General features: G+C 44.8%; 1 protein-coding gene across 15 annotated transcripts in view; it reads left to right on the top strand.

Moving 5' to 3' along the window:
* The window catches only part of LOC311149021 (nuclear factor 1 C-type-like), a 145,972-nt gene that overhangs the window by 102,138 nt on the left and 24,524 nt on the right, over positions 1-19,310 (top strand). For 5 of the 15 annotated variants that reach the window (XM_084186101.1, XM_084186109.1, XM_084186107.1 and 2 more), the window contains 5 exons: positions 7,110-7,234; positions 10,291-10,401; positions 11,488-11,669; positions 13,995-14,154; positions 15,173-15,258. In XM_084186101.1, the coding sequence (XP_084042227.1) occupies positions 7,110-7,234; positions 10,291-10,401; positions 11,488-11,669; positions 13,995-14,154; positions 15,173-15,258 (664 nt within the window). Of the gene's footprint in view, positions 1-7,109; positions 7,235-10,290; positions 10,402-11,487; positions 11,733-13,994; positions 14,170-15,172; positions 15,259-19,310 lie in introns of all 15 variants that reach the window. The other 10 variants (XM_084186108.1, XM_084186100.1, XM_084186105.1 and 7 more) reach the window with 3 other exon arrangements.

Genomic DNA, 19,310 nt, shown 5'->3' on the forward strand with positions numbered 1-19,310 from the left:
TATGTACCAAGAGAGTTTTCATCTATATTCTTCGTAGCTGTTTATTTACCACCACAAACCGATGCTGGCACTAAGACCGCACTCAATGAGCTGTATTCGGCCATAAGCAAATAGGAAAACTCTATTCCAGAGGCGCAGCTTCTAGTGGCCAGGGACTTTAATGCAAAGAAACTTAAATCCGTTTTACCTCATTTCTATTGGCATGTTAAATGTGCACCTAGAGGGAAAAAAACTCTAGACCACCTTTACTCAACACACAGAGACGCATACAAAGCTCTTCCTCGCCCTCCATTTGGCAAATCTGACCATAATTCTATCGTCCTGATTCCTGCTTACAAGCAAAAACTAAAGCAGGAAGCACCAGTGACTCGGTCAATAAAAAAGTGGTCAGATGAAGCAGATGCTAAGCTACAGCACTGTTATGCTAGCACAGACTGGAATATGTTCCGGGATTCTTCCGATGGCATTGAGGAGTACACCATATCAGTCACTGGCTTCATCAATAAGTGCATCGATGACGTCATCCCCACAGTGACTGTACGTACATACCCCAACCAGAAGCCATGGATTACAGGCAACATCCGCACTGAGCTAAAGGGTAGAGCTGCCGCTTTCAAGGAGCGGGACTCTAACCCGGAAGCTTATAAGAAATCCCTCTATGCCCTCTGACGAACCTTCAAACAGGCAAAGCTTCAATACAGGACTAAGATCGAATCGAACTACACCGGCTCCGACGCTCATCGGATGTGGCAGGGCTTGCAAACTATTACAGACTACAAAGGGAAGCACAGCCGTGAGCTGCCCAGTGACACGAGCCTACCAGACGAGCTAAATTACTTCTATGCTCGCTTCGAGGCAAGTAACACTGAAACATGCATGAGAGCATCAGCTGTTCCGGACGACTGTGTGATCACGCTCTCCGTAGCCGATGTGAGTTAGACCTTTAAACAGGTCAACATTCACAAGGCCGCAAGGCCAGACGGATTACCAGGACGTGTATTCCGAGCATGCGCTGACCAACTGGCAAGTGTCTTCACTGACATTTTCAACCTCTCCCTGTCTGAGTCTGTAATACCAACATGTTTCAAGCATACCACAATAGTCCCTGTGCCCAAGAACACTAAGGTAACCTGCCTAAATGACTACCGACCCATAGCACTCACGTCTGTAGCCATGAAGTGCTTTGAAAGGCTGGTCATGGCTCACATCAACACCATTATCCCAGAAACCCTAGACCCACTCCAATTTGCATATCGCCCCAACAGATCCACAGATGATGCAATCTCTATTGCACTCCACACTGCCCTTTCACACCTGGACAAAAGGAACACCTATGTGAGAATGCTATTCATTGACTGCAGCTCAGCGTTCAACATGATAGTGCCCTCAAAGCTCATCACCAAGCTAAGGACCCTGGGACTAAACACCTCCCTCTGCAACTGGATCCTGGACTTCCTGACGTGCTGCCCCCAGGTGGTAAGGGTAGGTAACAACACATCCGCCACGCTGATCCTCAACACGGGGGCCCCTCAGGGGTGCTTGCCCAGTCCCCTCCTGTACTCCCTGTTCACTCATGATTGCATGGCCAGGCACGACTCCAACACCATCATTAAGTTTGCCGATGACGCAACAGTGGTAGGCCTGATCACCGACAACGACGAGACAGCCTATAGGTAGGAGGTCACAGACCTGGCCGTGTGGAGCCAGGACAACAACCTCTCCCTCAACGTGATGAAGACAAAGGAGATGATGGTGGACTACAGGAAAAAGAAGAGGACCGAGCTCGCCCCCATTCTCATCGATGGGGCTATAGTGGAGCAGGTTGAGAGCTTCAAGTTCCTTGGTGTCCACATCACCAGCAAACTAACACGGTCCAAGCACACCAATACAGTCGTGAAGAAGGCACGACAAAACCTATTCCCCCTCAGGAGACTGAAAAGATTTGGCATGGGTCCTCAGATCCTCAAAAGGTTCTACAGCTGCACCATCGAGAGCATCCTGACTGGTTGCATCACTGCCTGGTATGGTAACTGCTCGGCCTCCGACCGCAAGGCACTACAGAGGGTAGTGCGTACGGCCCAGTACATCACTGGGGCCAAGCTTCCTGCCATCCAGGACCTCTACACCAGGCGGTGTCAGAGGAAGGCCCTAAAAATGGTCAAAGACTCCAGCCACCCTAGACATAGACATTCTCTCTACTACCACACGGCAAGCGGTACCGGAGCGCCAAGTCTAGGTCCAAGAGGCTTCTAAACAGCTTCTACCCCCAAGCCATAAGACTCCTGAACAGCTAATCAAATGGCTACACAGACTAGTCATTCTCTTATTGTAACTGCAGAAAAACTGCCAGAGTAAAAGTAATAAAATCTGTATTTCAAATAGACTGTATCTCAATGTTTACACTATTTTGGTTATTTAGTTCAGAATTTGATCTCTCTTGACTCCCCCTTACCCCATCTTAATCAAGGGTGTCTTTGCCAGTAAGGCCCTTCATTGTCTGTTCTCACCCTGCCTCTCCCTTCTCCGCCACTCCCTCCCAGTCATGCTGGTCTTCCAAGTCCTCCTTCCATCCTAACCCCTCGTTAACTTAGCTAGCTAGCTAGATTCAATGCTCTTTGTTAAACTAAAGATAACTTTTATATGTGGTTAAACTCTAGCTAGCTAACTAGCTAGCTGCTAGCTGATGCTAACATATCTTGCCTAATCAATAGCCTGCTTTAATAACAGAAGACCAAATAACTAGCTACCTACTTCAATTTCAATATTAAAATCATAGCTAGTTGACTAGTTGGTTGGCTAAATTCTCTACTGAAAAACTATAGAGCTTACATTTTTATCGTCAGCCATCATCCCTACTTCATTACCAGCATCACCTTGCTTTTCACCGTTACAATCCGGTTTCCATTATATAACACAGCCAAAACGTCAAAATTGGCTGTACTGTAAAAATTAATGAAAACAAAAATATGCTTTTTGGTCTTAATTTAAGTTTAGGATTAGGCATAAGGTTAGCAGTGTGTGGTTAACGTTAGGGTTAAGGTTAGGGTTAAGGTTAGGGTTAAGATTAGGGTTAGGTTTAAAATCACATTTTAAAAAGAGAAATAGTAGAAACAGGCGGGGTTTAGCCATAAAAATTATGACTTTGTGGCTGTGTTAACTAGGGCTGTGGCGGTCATGACATTTTGTCAGCCGGTTATTGTCATGCAAAAGACTGCCGGTCTCACGGTAATTGTCCGTTAATTAACATAAACAAGTTTAGCATGTCCAGGCCTACACGCATACAAGCAGCTGATGAAATGCTTATGAAGTCCTGTGCCATTATTGTATATTATATGATTTTATAGTAAGAAGAATATAATTGAACCTAGCTCAATAAAATAGAAAGCATATTTGTCCCATTCCGGAGCAAGTGCACATATGAAGTGGCTATGTTGAGCGTAAAAGTGATCATTTGAAACAGGTCCTATACGCTAGATTTAGAATTATTTGGCAACTTTAGTTGTGAAGGATACAAACCTTAGAATGTCTTAGAAATCAAAACATATATGGGCTGCATGATGCGACTATAGGCTATTGATGATTCGCAAAAAAAAGCTTGCGCTCTGTTCCTTGCCTCAGGCTGCACAGATGTTCTCTCATCGAGTGATCATATTTTCACCCATCAGACTATTCTCAATTTAATCTCGTCTTTACTGTAAAATTAGTTTAGATTTAGAATGGCCCATTATCAAATGGGCAGGGGCAGGGGCAGGGGGAAAAAGACATGTCATCCGTATGCTATCGAATAGCTAAATGGAGGCCACACGCTTTCCCGCCAGGTCTGTTTTTCAATGATGCCGGGTAGGCTACTTGGAGCTGTGCTTAATATGAGCAGCTGAGAAATAAATATAAGAACACTCATTTCACTCCACGCATCAACCACTGTTTGAGGAGCATTTTCCCCCCCAATTTCGTGATATCCAATTGGTAGTTACGATCTTGTCTCATCGCTGCAACTCCCCAACGTGCTCGGTCAAGACATGCGTCCTCCAAAACATGACCAAGCTGTGCTGCTTCTTAACACACTGCTCACTTAGCCCGGAAGCCAGCCGCACCAATGTGTCAGAGGAATAACACTGTTCGACAGACAACCAAAGTCAGCTTGCAGGTGCCCAGGCCCACCAAAAGGAGTCGCTAGAGCGCGATGAGCCAAGGAAAGCCCCACGGCCAAACCCTCCCCTAACCCGGATGGCGCTGGGCCAATTGTGCACCCGGTCACGGCCGGCTGTGACACACCCCAGGCTGTAGTGGCACCTCAGCACTGTGATGCAGTGTCTTAGACCGCTGCACCACTCGGGAGGCCCCATATTCCGCTCAAACTCTGTATGCCATGGGCTCTCCAACTCTGTTCCTGCAGCTACGGAGTGCTTAATTTGGGAAACCAAGTGAAATATGTTTGGGAACATCGATAGTGACATTTTTTCGCAAAAACAAAAAATATTTCTCTAAACTGTTTATAGTCCCTCTGCGCGCTCAAGAAAGGAATAAAGGAGAGAGAGGAGGAGATGGAAACGCATGGTGCTGAGATATTCTGTATAGCTAAAGGTAATGTGTCACCCAATAAATTATACAAATATAAAAAGAATCCCTATTACTAGGCTATTCAAAATCAAATACAAATGCACTATAATTGTAGGCCAACTGTAAGCCGCACTGCACAATCAATGAACCAACAGCATCGCCTAGGGCTATACGTTCTCTCCCAGACTCGTGGATAGACATTTTGAAGCGTAGCATACATAAGGTAACCAGTCCATCCAGTATGCATAATAATACAGTTGTGGTCAAAAGTTTTGAGAGTGACACAAATATTAATTTTCACAAAGTCTGCTGCCTCAGTTTTTATGATGGCAATTTGCATATACTCCAGAATGGTATGAAGAGTGATCAGATGAATTGCAATTAATTGCAAAGTCCCTCTTTGCCATGAAAATGAACTTAATCCCAAAAAAACATTTCCACTGCGTTTCAGCACTGCCACAAAAGGACCAGCTGACATCATGTCAGTGATTCTCTCGTTAACACAGGTGAGAGTGTTGACCAGGACAAGGCTGGAGATCACTCTGTCATGCTGATTGAGTTAGAATAAAAGGTGAGCGCTACCGTCAGTCCTCTGTCATGCCAACAGTAAAGCATCCTGAGACCATTCATGTGTGGAGTTGCTTCTCAGCCAAGGGAGTGGGCTCATTCATAATTTTGCCTAAGAACACAGCCATGAATAAAGAATGGTACCAACACATCCTCCGAAAGCAACTTCTCCCAACCATCCAAGAACAGTTTGGTGACGAACAATGCCTTTTCCAGCATGATGGAGCACATTGCCATAAGGCAAAAGTGATAACTAAGTGGCTCGGGGAACAAAACATCGACATTTTGGGTGCATGGCCAGGAAACTCCCCAGACCTTAATCCCATTGAGAACTTGTGGTCAATCCTCAAGAGGTGGGTGGACAAACAAAAACCCACAAATTCAGACAAACTCCAATCATTGATTATGCAAGAATGGGCTGCCATCAGTCAGGATGTGGCCCAGAAGTTAATTGACAGCATGCCAGGGCAGATTGCAGAGTTCTTGAAAAAGAAGGGTCAACACTGCAAATATTGACTCTTTGCATAAACTTAATGTAATTGTCAATAAAAGCCTGTGACACTTATGGAATGCTTGTAATTATACTTCAGTATACCATAGTAACATCTGACAAAAATATCTAAAAACACTGAAGCAGCAAACTTTGTGAAGACCAATACTTGTGTCATTCTCAAAACTTTTGACCACGACTGTACAGTTCACACTCAAAGTTGATTACTCAAATTTGTTTAATTTTGGAGTATAGGCTAGACCAATTATGTACCAAAGACATCTTAAATCAGTTTTTTTTATAAATAATAATATGCCATTTAGCAGATGCTTTTATCCAAAGCGACTTACAGTCATGCGTGCATACATTTTTTTTTTTGTGTATGGGTGGTCCCGGGGATCGAACCCACTACCTTGGCATTACAAGCGCCGTGCTCTACCAGCTGAGCTACAGAGGACCACTTTATGTTTTTCTGCCATGTGTAATATGTAATATGAGGTAGGCTATGTATTGTATAACAGCACAATCATAATTGGGCTCATAAGCCTATGCATATGTATAAGCTCTAATATGTGTATTGTGTTTTGAATTAATCATCACCTTAGAAAGTGCTTTCCATTTCATTGTATCAGGCTTTGAAACAACATCCACAATGATGATGCTTTACACTCAGTTTCAACCTGCTGTTGAACTTCTTTCTTCAAATTGATCATAACAGCGAGGTGAGTTTTAAAATTATGATACTGTTTTAATGATAAGTGTTTGATGTGATTTTTGATTGCATTTGCATTGATGTCAGAGTGGTTAGAGGGACAATAGAGCCCTGAGTACCAGGTCATTAGGACCTGGTGGTTGTTAGCAAGTTGGGTACTACCAAAGCATGTCCAGAGTGCATAAGAAGAGATTACCATTGTCACATGGAATTTTACTGCGGTCATGACTCCGCAGTCACCACAACAGCCCTAGTATTAACTAGTGACGACCATGTTCATTGGCTAGAATTTTCACCTGTAATAAAATTATAGTAAAAGATTGCAGTTACGAGAGCACGATTGTGTGAGAGGAGAAATCCATGTGGGGATGCGTGTATTTGTAACATCTGAGTCTTGACATGTAGTAAGTATCACTGCAAAACAAAACAAAAATCTCTGCTCTTGAATTAATATTTTGCGTGCAGCAATAATGTGCTCGCGGGACCTATCCTCTGCTCGCTTGACCACATTCTGCGCTCTCGACTGGTCTGTGCGCTCGCTGCACTCATCCTCTCCGGACCCATCCTCTGCGCTCTCGACTCAGTGTTTGCTTGCTCAATGATGTTTCACCTTGACAGTGCCATCTTGCGCGCAATGGACTTTAGAGGCTTAATTTGACGCCACAGCGTGCAAGTGTACATACTTTATACACTGTACACAGTTTCCCCCAGGAGCTCTCCATGTGTCACATTGCCTTCCCCTTATTTCCTCCTCTCTCTCTCCCTCTGTGTGACATACAGGAGTAAGAGGCACAAGTCGGGCTCCATGGAGGATGATGTGGACACCAGTCCTGGGGGAGAGTACTACACCTCTCCCAACTCCCCGGCTAGCAGCTCCCGCAACTGGCAGGAGGACCTGGAAGGAGGTGAGTATCCCCTCTGGTCTTCCACACAATCTCTTAGATATTGTATAGTTTTGTTCAAGGACAGTGCTTATTGCTCATCAGTTAGTACAAACACATTCTGTCATGCTGAGGACACTGGCTATCCTCCAACTCATCAGTAATAACAAAGGGTGACTGAGTTCTGGTGTCCATCTTAAATGTTCTTTATTACGGGTATCAAGAAACATCCATACCTTTCATAATCACCATGGGGAAACAGCTGAAATATCAGGCCATACTTTCACTTCAAGTACCTTGAAATCCACTGACACAGTGCAAAAGAGCAAATGACAAATATATCATGTTATAAACTGCCGCACAGATAGCCTTGGCTGCAAAATACGCGGCTTCAAATTTCCCAAATTGAGCCTGAAGTCGTAATTAATTCATGAACCAACACTTTTTGTGAAAGTCAACAAAAAACCAAGTGGCCCAGGGTACCTTGGAGCAGTATCCACAGATGCAACGTCGCAGTAGCTACGTTCTTGCTTTCCTCACATCTCAGGCTCACATACCAGTTTACTAGTATGGAATGATTTTCCTAACAAAGATATCTAGCAAACAGCAAAGCTACTATGGATCTCTCATCTAGATACAAACAATTGTTTCAAGATGATTGTATAAAGCAGTATTTTAAATATTGAAATGGCAATATGCTATTCACTTTGTGTATTGTACAGTATGGCCGTCCTCCCCCACCAGCACTGACCTGGTTCTGGTAAAAAGAGGATGAGTAGGTTGCAGCATGCACACTGTGGTCCAGTGGTTGAGTGAGTGAGTGTGGGAGAGAGCAAGTGGTCAGGTAGTAGGTGTGCTGAGGGAGTGGGGCCTGCCTGGTAAGTGAACTACACGTATGGGAGCATCATGTGTATGAGCCACGAGGCGGTTCTCCAACCATGGGTTAGCAGCAGAAAGTGGGAAGAGGATCACCATCTTTACCTGAGTATTTAACACACACACATAAAACATTTTAAAACAATGTGTGTTTGTGCTATTAGGGGAGTTTATAGGCCTCCCATATGATGTAATGCTGCGAGGTGATGCTGTTTAATTGCGGTGGACTCTCCACAGTCCAGTAATAGAGTGTCCAGTGGCCTGTTAAGGGGCCTGGTGGCGTTTCTGGGGCTTTGTGGTGCTGTTAGCCAGAGTGGCCCTGGCTGGGCCCTGGGCCCCAGGAGCACCCCAGGCTGCTGATGCTGTAACCAGAGCTGTGGAGGTCAGAAGAGCAGAGCCGGTCCCTCCCCCCCAGCCCCAGCCCCAGCCCCAGCCCCAGCCCCATCACAGGCCCTGTAGGAGTCTGGTCCAGCCCTCCTCGTGTCGTGCTCTTTCTCTTCCTGTCTAGACAGCCCTAACAAGCTCCTCTTTATGGGTGGCAGGTACCCTCGAGGTTAGAGCCTTGGGACAGTAACCAAAACGTTGCTGGTTCGAATACCGGAGTTGACAAGGTGAAAAAAATATGTTGCTGTGCCCTTGAGCAAGGCACTTAACGCAAATTGCTCCAGGGGCACTGTACAATTGTGACCCTGCGGGTGTCTCAGGGGGGGTTTTGGTATGTAAAAAAAAACACATTTCCATTACACACGTGTGTCACAGGACAAATATAAGCACCACCCAAATTATTATTATTTAACAACCCCATCTGATTGCTCTGAGATGGTGGGGGGGATACTGTGTCAAAGGGGAATGTATGTGCACCTCCCCAGGTAGAGGTGGTCAGGGGAAGCTTGTGTCAGTCTGCAGCATGGGGATTGGATTGGGAAGGTAAAGCCTGGCCTCTTGTAGAGCTGTGGTTTGACCCCTGGCTCAGGACAGCAGCACTACCAACTACTCTGGAGACTTTCTTACAAAATATATACATTTTCAAGAAATTGTAATGTAAATATAATGTGTGAAATACAGTAGGTAGATGTGTGGGTTGGCCTGGACCCCTGAAGACTGAGCTGAGAGATCAGTCAGACTAGTGTGATCAGGTAATTAGCGTCAGTGCTGTAATGGCTGCCCCTGCCTAGCCCCCAGCACTAAGCCGGACGTGCGTGTTTATTCTCTGAGCAAGTCTCTTGTTGAACCTCAGCTGCACCCCTGCCCTCTGACATTCCCGAAAATATGTGATTTACTCGCTCACTCTGCTCTGAGACAGAGGGCTAGGGGCGGATGGCTGGGGCAGAACAGGGGAAGAGGAAGCTGTCAGATAAGCCTCTCTCTCTTTCTGTTTTTCTCCCTCCCCCTCTCTTTCTCTCTCTCTCTCTCTCTCTCTCTCTCTCTCTCTCTCTCTCTCTCTCTCTCTCTCTCTCTCTCTCTCTCTCTCTCTCTTTCTCTCTCACTCTCTCAGAAAACTATTAGAGAGGGGCATAACTGTATAATGTGTGAGAGCGAAACCTCAAAGTCATCACTCCATGACTGACAGACTGTTTCTGCCTCTGCACAGTATCACAGCAACAACGTGTACACTGTCTGCTCTGCAACTCCAAAGAAGGAAACAAAGAAAGAGCTGTGCAGTCTTAATAGCCTGATCTAAAACAGGCCCGAGCTGGGTGGAGAAAGTGTTCCTAACACACATTCTGTTATCAACAAGTGTGCGATAGCAAACTAAACATGGAGGAGTAGGACTAGGAGCGTTGCACCCTGCCAGTAATATCGCTGCAACAGAGACACACATTTGTTTAGCACATGTAAGCAACTCTGGTATCAGGCATTGCAGGCCTCTTGGTCTACCTAGGTGAACCTGATTTTGGGTAGATCTGACCAAAACATAATATTGTTTCTGATCCTATTGTTTAGTCTCAATGAGGAAGTTAGTTTGGAGCTCATGTGCTTTACTGCATCGTACTGCAGCACTGATGATGACTGACTGGGTCATCTCAATGCACCCTGCCACCCTGTGGTGAGCTCCTGTAATTACAACAGCCATGTAGTAGCAGATTGAACTGGGCAATGAAATGTAGGGTCTTTTCAATATCCTCCTCCAGACAGTCATTATTATTATGGGAGTCGTAGTGGCGTCAGTAACACCCTCTATGTATCTCTGTCTCTGCATCCAGGTATGTCTCCTGGAGTAAAGAAGACAGAGATGGACAGCCCGTCTCCTCAGGAGAGCTCCCCACGCCTCGGCTTCACACAGCACCACCGGCCCGTCATCGCAGTGCACAGTGGTCAGTACACACCGTTTTATGCATATCACACACCTACACACATTTACAGGCGACGTCTTGTGACTGTTTCCACAATCCACCACCCCTGACGTGCGTACGTCTCCTAGGATGTGAATTGTGAAAAATAATGCAGTCTGAAAAGAGAAAAGATATGTTTCATACATCAGAAAATACATGTTTCATACATCAGAAAATACATGCTTCATACATCAGAAAATACATGTTTCATACATCAGAAAAGACATGTTTCATACATCAGAAAATACATGCTTCATACATCAGAAAATACATGCTTTATACATCAGAAAATACATGTTTCATACATCAGAAAATACATGCTTCATACGTCAGACAATACATGTTTCATACATCAGAAAATCTACCCTTCTTCAGAGAGATATTGTGTCTAAAAGGTTGCACATTTGATGTCTGTCTGTTGAGGTAATCCTGATATAGGCTCTGACTGCAGGCATTATGCTTTCAACAAGACAAGCTTCCTTTTAGACAATGCATTATTTTAGGTTTTTAATTGAACTGCCCGTTAACACTTTCTGACAGATAATTGTTTGTGGAGATAATGAAGAGTAATCTATGAGCAGGTAGCGTTCCCCAGCCAAACGTCTGCTGGATGATGCATTAACAATTAAAGCCACTGTTAAAACGAATTGGCCGTGCATCACCATATGTCAGCTATGTTAGCGTGTGGTCCTGATAAATAATAGTTCCCATACTAAATGTCATAAACAAACTCACGCAACAGAGACTGTACCAATGGAGGGTCGGAAAGACTGAGTCGTTTCATTATATCTTTTTTTTTTCTTTTTTCTCATGAATACTGGTTATATTAAAGTCACTGACTGTAGAGAATGGCACTCAAATGGAATGATTATTTTGTTTTTGCAGAAGCACACATCTTTCAATGTCACTTATCTTATCTCAATCATACCATCATTGTGGACCATGACAAAGTACATTTATTTACATATGTTTTCTCTCTGTCCCTCTATGTCTCTCTCTCTCTGTCTTTCTTCCTCTCTCTCCCTCTCTTTTCTCTCTCTCCCTCTCTCTCTTTCTCTCTCTGTGCAGGGATCTCTCGGAGTCCGCACCCCTCCTCGTCTTTGCACTTCCCCACCACCTCCATCCTGCCCCAGTCCACTTCCTACTTCCCCCACACTGCCATCCGCTACCCGCCACACCTAAGCTCCCAAGACCCGCTGAAGGACCTGGTCTCCCTGGCCTGTGACCCGTCCAACCAGCAGCCCATCCCAGTGAGTCCAGCCCATCTAACAACTCTAACTAGGGCCCAGAGTTTGTCCTGGTCAGGTCATGTGGTCAGTAAAACTTCTGACCCCTACTCATTACTCATACTAGATAGGAACCCAGTAGAGAGAGTTGGCCTCCAATTAACCATGTTGTATGTGTTCATCTAGCAGAACCTGTAGTATGACATCATTTTTGGGCCATGATTTCATGGCAAGCCCTTAAGTTTGAGGTAATGTTAATGTAAGTTCACTCACTCAGAGAGAATGTATTATACGTTTGAGTGGTTTATTCAGAGAACTGTGTTATTTCCATTTGTTGCTTAGATTAATTTGTTTATTTGTTTATATATTTGTTTATTTGGATCCCCATTAGCTTTTGCAGAGGCAGCAGCTATTATAGATTCACCTAATCGTTTGTTTGATATTGAATTCCTTCATGCTTCATGTTTCTTATGTCGTCACCCTGTGTCAGATGGCCTGTAGACTGTATGAAATGCCATTTCATTGCCATATTCTCCCCCACCGTGGTCTTTACTAGTGGGCTGGGGATACTCTACTGTAGGTGACGTAACCTGAGAGAGTGGCAGCAACCCACAGCCATGTAGGAACATTATCAGGTTTCCCTCACGTAGCTGTTACTCTTCCTCCCCTCTGCTCCAGACTGCAGAATGGAGCCACCACAACCTTGCGTGACTCTCAGAATGATTAACACTCCCTGAAGGTGGCAATAATTCAATAGATCTGTAGCCATACAATCATTGTAATAACTGCATGTGTTTAGCCAACTTCTTAGATTATTATGGTTGTTCAATGGATTGGCTGTCTGGTAGTGCAGTAGTGGTGAATCCCCCGTCACAGAGAGGAAAATAAGCCATCAGACTTCCTGCTCTGTTTAGACTCAGCCTGCTAGCCCTGCTGGCCCTGGGACGAGACCAGCTCCTCAGACATGGTTACACTCATTACCAATATGTGACACAGACCTGAGAGGACCTGCCACTGCACCACATGCAAATGACCCCTCCTCCCTGCTTTAATTAGGCCGGCATTATAAGCCAGGTTGCTCAATGAGGCTGCTGTGCTGTTTCTGTATTGACTTGAAAGGGGTGTAGGGCTGGAGGGAAGGGCTGGGGGGGGCATTAGAGGAATGAACCTGAAGGAGATTCCCGTACGTCTCTGGCAGTGATGCTGATGTTGGCAGAGTGCAGAAGTCTGGCACAGGCAGGCAGGCAGGCAGCTCACAGAGGAGAGAGGAGAGGATAGACATTTACTTGTATCAGAAGTACCCCCCAGCAGCAGCCACGCTGGGCTCCACTCAGCCAAGTTTCTGCAGAGTCATTGAAATTCCCCCTGCTGCAGTGCAACAGCAGCCAGGCAGTCACAAAGGACGAGCGCATGGCACCACAATATAGCTGACTCATTTGCTCATCCATTGTTGTGGAGGACAGTGAATGTGCAGTCCTCTCCTCTGGAGAGGGGAGAGTATCTAGAAGCCATGCCAGCCATAGGAAGAGCAGCCATGGATGGAGGGGTGGATGGATGACTAGCTGAGCAGTGTAGTGCCCTGGACATTACTCTCTCTCCCTCCTCTCTCCCTCCCTAACTCACACATACACACACACACCAGTGGAGGCTGCTGAGGGGAGAACGTCTCATAATAATGTCCGGAACGGAGCAAATGGAATGGCATCAAACACCTGGAAACCATGTGTTTGATGTATTTGATACCATTCCACTGATTCCGGTCCAGTCTATACCACACACCCGTTCTCCCCAATTAAGGTGCCACCAACCTCCTGTGACACACACACTCACTCACACACACAAGTGCTGATGGAAAGGGAAAGCATGTGTATGTGAGAGAGAGAGTGAGAAATAGTTTAAGAGTGACAGGGCCAGTGCAGTGGCATGTAGTATTATATATACCATCTGTGCTACAGCAGTGATGCTCCCCTCCACTCCCCGCCCTGCCCCTCCCATCTCCTCCCCCCTCCCCTCCCCTCCTCCTCCTCACTCCCCCACAGCTGACGTGTTCCCTCCTCTCTCCCTTCACAGCTGACGTGTTCCCTCCTCTCTCCCTTCACAGCTAACGTGTTCCCTCCTCTCTCCCTTCACAGCTGACATGTTCCCTCCTCTCTCCCTTCACAGCTGACGTGTTCCCTCCTCTCTCCCTTCACAGCTGACGTGTTCCCTCCTCTCTCCCTTCACAGCTGACGTGTTCCCTCCTCTCTCCCTTCACAGCTAACGTGTTCCCTCCTCTCTCCCTTCACAGCTGACGTGTTCCCTCCTCTCTCCCTTCACAGCTGATGTGTTCCCTCCTCTCTCCCTTCACAGCTGAATGGCAGTGGTCAAGTGAAGTTGCCCAGTCACTACATCTCCTCCCAGATGCTGGCGCCCCCTCCGCCCCCCGGGATGCCCCGTTTGACGCTGCCCTCCGACTCCAAGTCCAGCACCACCACCTCGGACGGGGGAGCCAACTCCCCCACGTCACCCAGTAAGTGGGCCGTTGGTGAGCCTGCTAATCCCAGCCTCTAGGTCTTCAGTGACAATAGTTTTGTGTGTGTGTGTATAGGGTTGTTATACAGAGAATGACTCATTTGATTGGATGATTAATGTCATTTTCTAAAACCTGTGCCCTCAACCCATCACACTTATGTGGTGGATATGATTATAAAAAACAAAGCAAAAATGATTCAGCACCTGAAGGGTGAAGCTATTTTCTCTCAATCCTTTATGAGAGAGAGAGAGAAAGCATTCAGGTGTTGCAGACTTGCAATACAATTCCTACTCCCACCGCCATTAATCATGATAATCTAATTAAGAGACACACAGGACAGATCAATATGCTTACCTACTGCCGTGAGGACACTGTAACAATACCAATAAATCCTCATGTGGGATTTTGATTGAAATCTCTGCAAGGTCCTCCACCACGTCAACTTCCATTAGTGATCCATTCAGTCAATCAGTATTGGAAAGTTACAGTACAAAGTTTGTTGGATGCTGACATAAATGAACAGTTCTTAACTGTCAATAGATCAATTTGTCAATAACCAGAAGATGACTGTCACTGTCTAATTGATGTAAAAGTGCAGACCTTGTGTCCTCACTGTTCTTACTGCCCTTGCTGTTAGCTATCTTACTATGTTTGATTACATTCTACAACGTGACCAAGATACGTTATGATCAAAATCAGTTCTGATATATGCTCTGAGGTCTTGTTTTGCTGCCAAGTATTTCCAAGTCATGCATATTCCAGATTAAGATGACAATTTCAGTTAGTGTCTATAAGCAAACTCTGCCTGTCTGCAAACATACCGAGGCAGGCCAATTCCCTTGAAATAACTGTGTGCACGACACATCTGCCATTCTTAATGCCTACCCTGGTTTACATAACAAGCAATTAAGTTCTAAGTGTCCTCTCTCTCTCTCTCTCTCTCTCTCTCTCTCTCTCTCTCTCTCTCTCTCTCTCTCTCTCTCTCTCTCTCTCTCTCTCTCTCTCTCTCTCTCAGCATACTCAGCTCCAGGGACGCCCCCTGCCAGTCGCTCCTTTGTAGGGATTGGACCTCGAGACCCTGGCGGACTCTACCAGGCACAGGTACACAGCTAACTTTACTGGAGAAAAGCAACTTTGATTTCTCTGTTGTCTGTTACACACTTGTTGATCTATATACTCATTTGAATATTCCTTATCACTATGATTTAAGGAAGTTGCTGATGTCATACATACCAAAGGCCTCTACTCATGGTGCTCTTGGCAGCTCAGAGATGTAAACTCTCTCACCCCCCTGACTCTGTTCCACTCTCTGATATCAAAGCCATATGTCTATGTTCAATTATAGATCTAAGGGCATTAGCTAGGATCTGCCTCAGGGTCTGAATGTTCACAGCCAGCCCAGGACCCTTTTGATGTAACAGGGCTTTTCCCTGTGTGTGAGAGATTCACATGGCTGAAAACATTTCTCTCCTCTTCAAGTTTACATGTAGAAATGTAGTTATTCACTGTTAACACCCATGGCTTTCTCTTCCATTTAGGGATAGATGAGGCTTGAATTGGGAAAACTTTAAATGTTGAAGTTGGTCTCACTGTTTTTGTATTTTGTAAGACTAAAATACCAACTAAACACAGTACCTCTATATGTGGCTGCAGAGCTGAGGCATTTGGGGCTTGCTGCTGCATTGCAGTGCTCCCTGCTCCATAAAAAGTGCAAGTGCACCTCAGTGAGGCGTGTGATGCTGTAAAGTGAGAGAGGGAGAGAATGAGAGAGAAAGAGACTGCTGAGCTAGGAGAGGTGTGTTTGGGCACGTGCCTGCCTGCCTGCGCGTGTGTGTTTAGGAATGTAACTTGAGAGGTGAATTAGATCTGAAGCAAAATGGCAGAGTCAGCAAATCTGGCAAGTAGAAACATGAAAGAACACAGGGATCCTGCACATGCAATAATAACAATACAAAACAATAAGACAGGGACAATGCTACACCCCAGGTTACATTTTATTTTGTTGTAACCCAACTAGGGTTGCAAAGGAAGGGTATATTACTGGACATTTTCGAAGTTTACCAGTAAACTACCATCATTTTGGTAACTTTCAAGGATGTTATGTAATTTATCACAAGACATTTAGTGGCCCTTTTGGGTACTTCAGATTATCACAGGTGTCTGTAATTATCTCTGGCCCTCTGTGGCCTTATCAAATGTAAAATATATAAAATAATACAATAATATGATTTTAAAATAAACAGTAGAATGACAAAGCTGTAAAACATTGTCCTAAATATAAACCATCATCTTAGTGAATACCATTGGTGTTTAATATAAGGGTTTCAATATGAAATATATTTAATATTTTTTTTACACACTTTTATTTATTTTACTATATCAATATGTCTTTGTTGTAAATGTTTTGGCGCCAAACTGGTGGCGGTTGTGAAAAAGGTCAATAGTTGGAAGAATTGCAGTTAACGGAGGGGAGGGGAGGGGAGGGGAGGGGAGGGGAGGGGATGGAGGGGCCTTATGAGCCTGCTCCAGGATGGTCACGTCCAGGGCTGTCTGGTTGCTAAGGGAAACCAGACATGATGTAATTGCAGGATGAACTTGGACTTCTGGGAGGGGAAAATAAACTAAATCAAGCCTATTCAGCTCGAGTCATTCCTCTAGCGGTCTGTCCACTGCGCAAAAAAGCTGGGATTGATTGCTCAGGCCTAGATTGAAAACCTGCCTCGGTGCATGCAGTGTGTACTGTGTAGTGTGTGTGTGTGTGTGTGTGTGTGTGTATATGTGTGTGTGTCTGTCACTATTGTTTACATTTTAATTATCTCATCATTTTCTTTTGGATAGCAGTACGGTGTATTTTTGTTTTCTGAAAAATACAACTTCATAATGCCTGAAAGGCAGCACAGTAATAGAATAATATACACAGAGTGTAGAAAACATTAGGAACCTTCCTAATATTGAGTTGCACCCCCCTTTTGCCCTCAGAACAGCCTCTATTTGTCAGGGCATGGAATCTACAATGCTTCCCACAGTTGTGTCAAGTTGGCTGGATGTCCTTTGGGTGGTGGACCATTATTGATACACACGGGAAACTGTTGAGCATGAAAAACCCAACTGCGTTGCAGTTCTTGACACACACAAACCGGTGCGCCTGGCACCTACTACCACGTTCAAAGGCGCTTACATTAAATATTTTGTCTTGCCCATTCACCCTCTGAATGGCACACATACACAATCCATGTCTCATATGTCTCAAGCTTAAAGATCCTTCTTTAACCTGTCTCCTCCCCTTCACCTACACTGATTGAAGTGGATTTAACAAGTGACATCAATAAGGGATCATAGCTTTCACCTGGTCAGTCTATGTCATGGAAAGAGCAGGTATTCCTAATGTTTTGTACACTCAGTGTAAGGCCAGTGAGTTCAGTACAATAATGAGCTGCATTGAGGGGACAGCTGGTCAGCTCTCCTGCTACCCTCTGACTGTCCCAGCTCTGTATTTTCATAACTATGCTTTCATTTACATTTTAGTCATTTAGCAGACACTCTTATCCAGAGCGACTTACAGGAGCAATTAGGGTTAAGTGCCTTGCTCAAGGGCACATCAACAGATTTTTCACCTAGTTGGCTCAGGGATTAGAACCAGCGACCTTTCGGTTACTGGCACTATGCTCTTAACTACTAAGCTACCTGCCACCCAAATATTTACATTTTAGTCATTTAGCAGACGCTCTTATCCAGAGTGACTTACAGTTAGTGAGTACATACATTTCCATACTTTTTCATACTGGCCCCCCGTGGGAATCGAACCCACAACCCTGGCGTTGCAAACGCCATGCTCTACCAACTGAGCTACACGTGACCCCAACGGGCGAAACATTTTGCAAGAAACAAAATATTGTTTTTGGGGTGAGACACTCACCACAGTTAACCTTTATTGGCTGCGATTGATTGTCTTTCCCATCACTAAAATGTGCTTTTGGTTCCCCCGAAGCGTAAATAATATGCAAATAATGAACTTCATTAAGTAAGTTATGCAACAAGAGTGCTGAAAGAAAAGGTGAACGCCTTTCCTAAGCAACATAGAGAAATTATAAGACTACCTCTTTTTCTTAGCAGCATATTTGGAACCTGCTCCGTTCTCTAAATGTAATTCCTATTTCCTCGTAATTCACCATTAAATCATAACACTTTAAGGGACATAAACGACTTTTACTTGAAACTACTTCAACTTTTTTTATTCATTTATTTTTATATTAGTAAACATACTCATTGCCATGTTACATTGTTGAGATTCATCATTCATATCACAGGCAATTGGATGAATGTATTTACCATGAATTGGTTGTGAAGAAACAAGTAGTAAAGGAGGAAGGGAGGGAGGCTTCCCCCAAGAGGACATAGAGTGAACTACCGCTTCATTGATGGCTCAACATCCCCTCCCTTCACTGTTGTCCAAAGTTCATTCATAGTCATCACATGAATTGTTACAATGGGAGTCCTTGAATAATTGAGGGATTTACTTTTTTATGTACTGTAGCCTCACGCTATTGACCAACTCACATGAAGGTTTCACCTAAATCTGGGCCTTTATAAAGCACGTTCATCACTGTTACAATATATTTCTCAACATGTTTTGTGGAAGGAGTCTGAGTCCAGTGCAGAGAGGTCTGGTAAAGCTTATGCTTATTTGCAAAGAGAGAGCCCCAGGAGGTTGCCACAGAAATGCCAAAATGAGAGGGGGAAACTGAGAATATAAATTGCCAGCCTCCACTGAGGCAAGTATTGTGTTTCTATAACGTAAACTCGAAATATATTGAATCATGACTGGCTTCTTGAGAGAGGAGGTAGATTGTAAAATTATGCCAGTAGTAGAAGGCTCAGGACACTGTGTTGAATGTTGTGAATTTGACGAGGGGCTGCAGTCATTTTTCTGTCAATGGCTAAGGTATGGCGCCTGTAGCCTACAGTATTGGCTAAGGTATGGCGCCTGTAGCCTACAGTATTGGCTAAGGTATGGCGCCTGTAGCCTACAGTATTGGCTAAGGTATGGCGCCTGTAGCCTACAGTATTGGCTAAGGTATGGCGCCTGTAGCCTACAGTATTGGCTAAGGTATGGCGCCTGTAGCCTACAGTATTGGCTAAGGTATGGCGCCTGT

This window comes from Coregonus lavaretus, assembly GCF_964263955.1.
Source record: "Coregonus lavaretus genome assembly, chromosome: 21".
NCBI classification, from domain to species: domain Eukaryota; kingdom Metazoa; phylum Chordata; class Actinopteri; order Salmoniformes; family Salmonidae; genus Coregonus; species Coregonus lavaretus.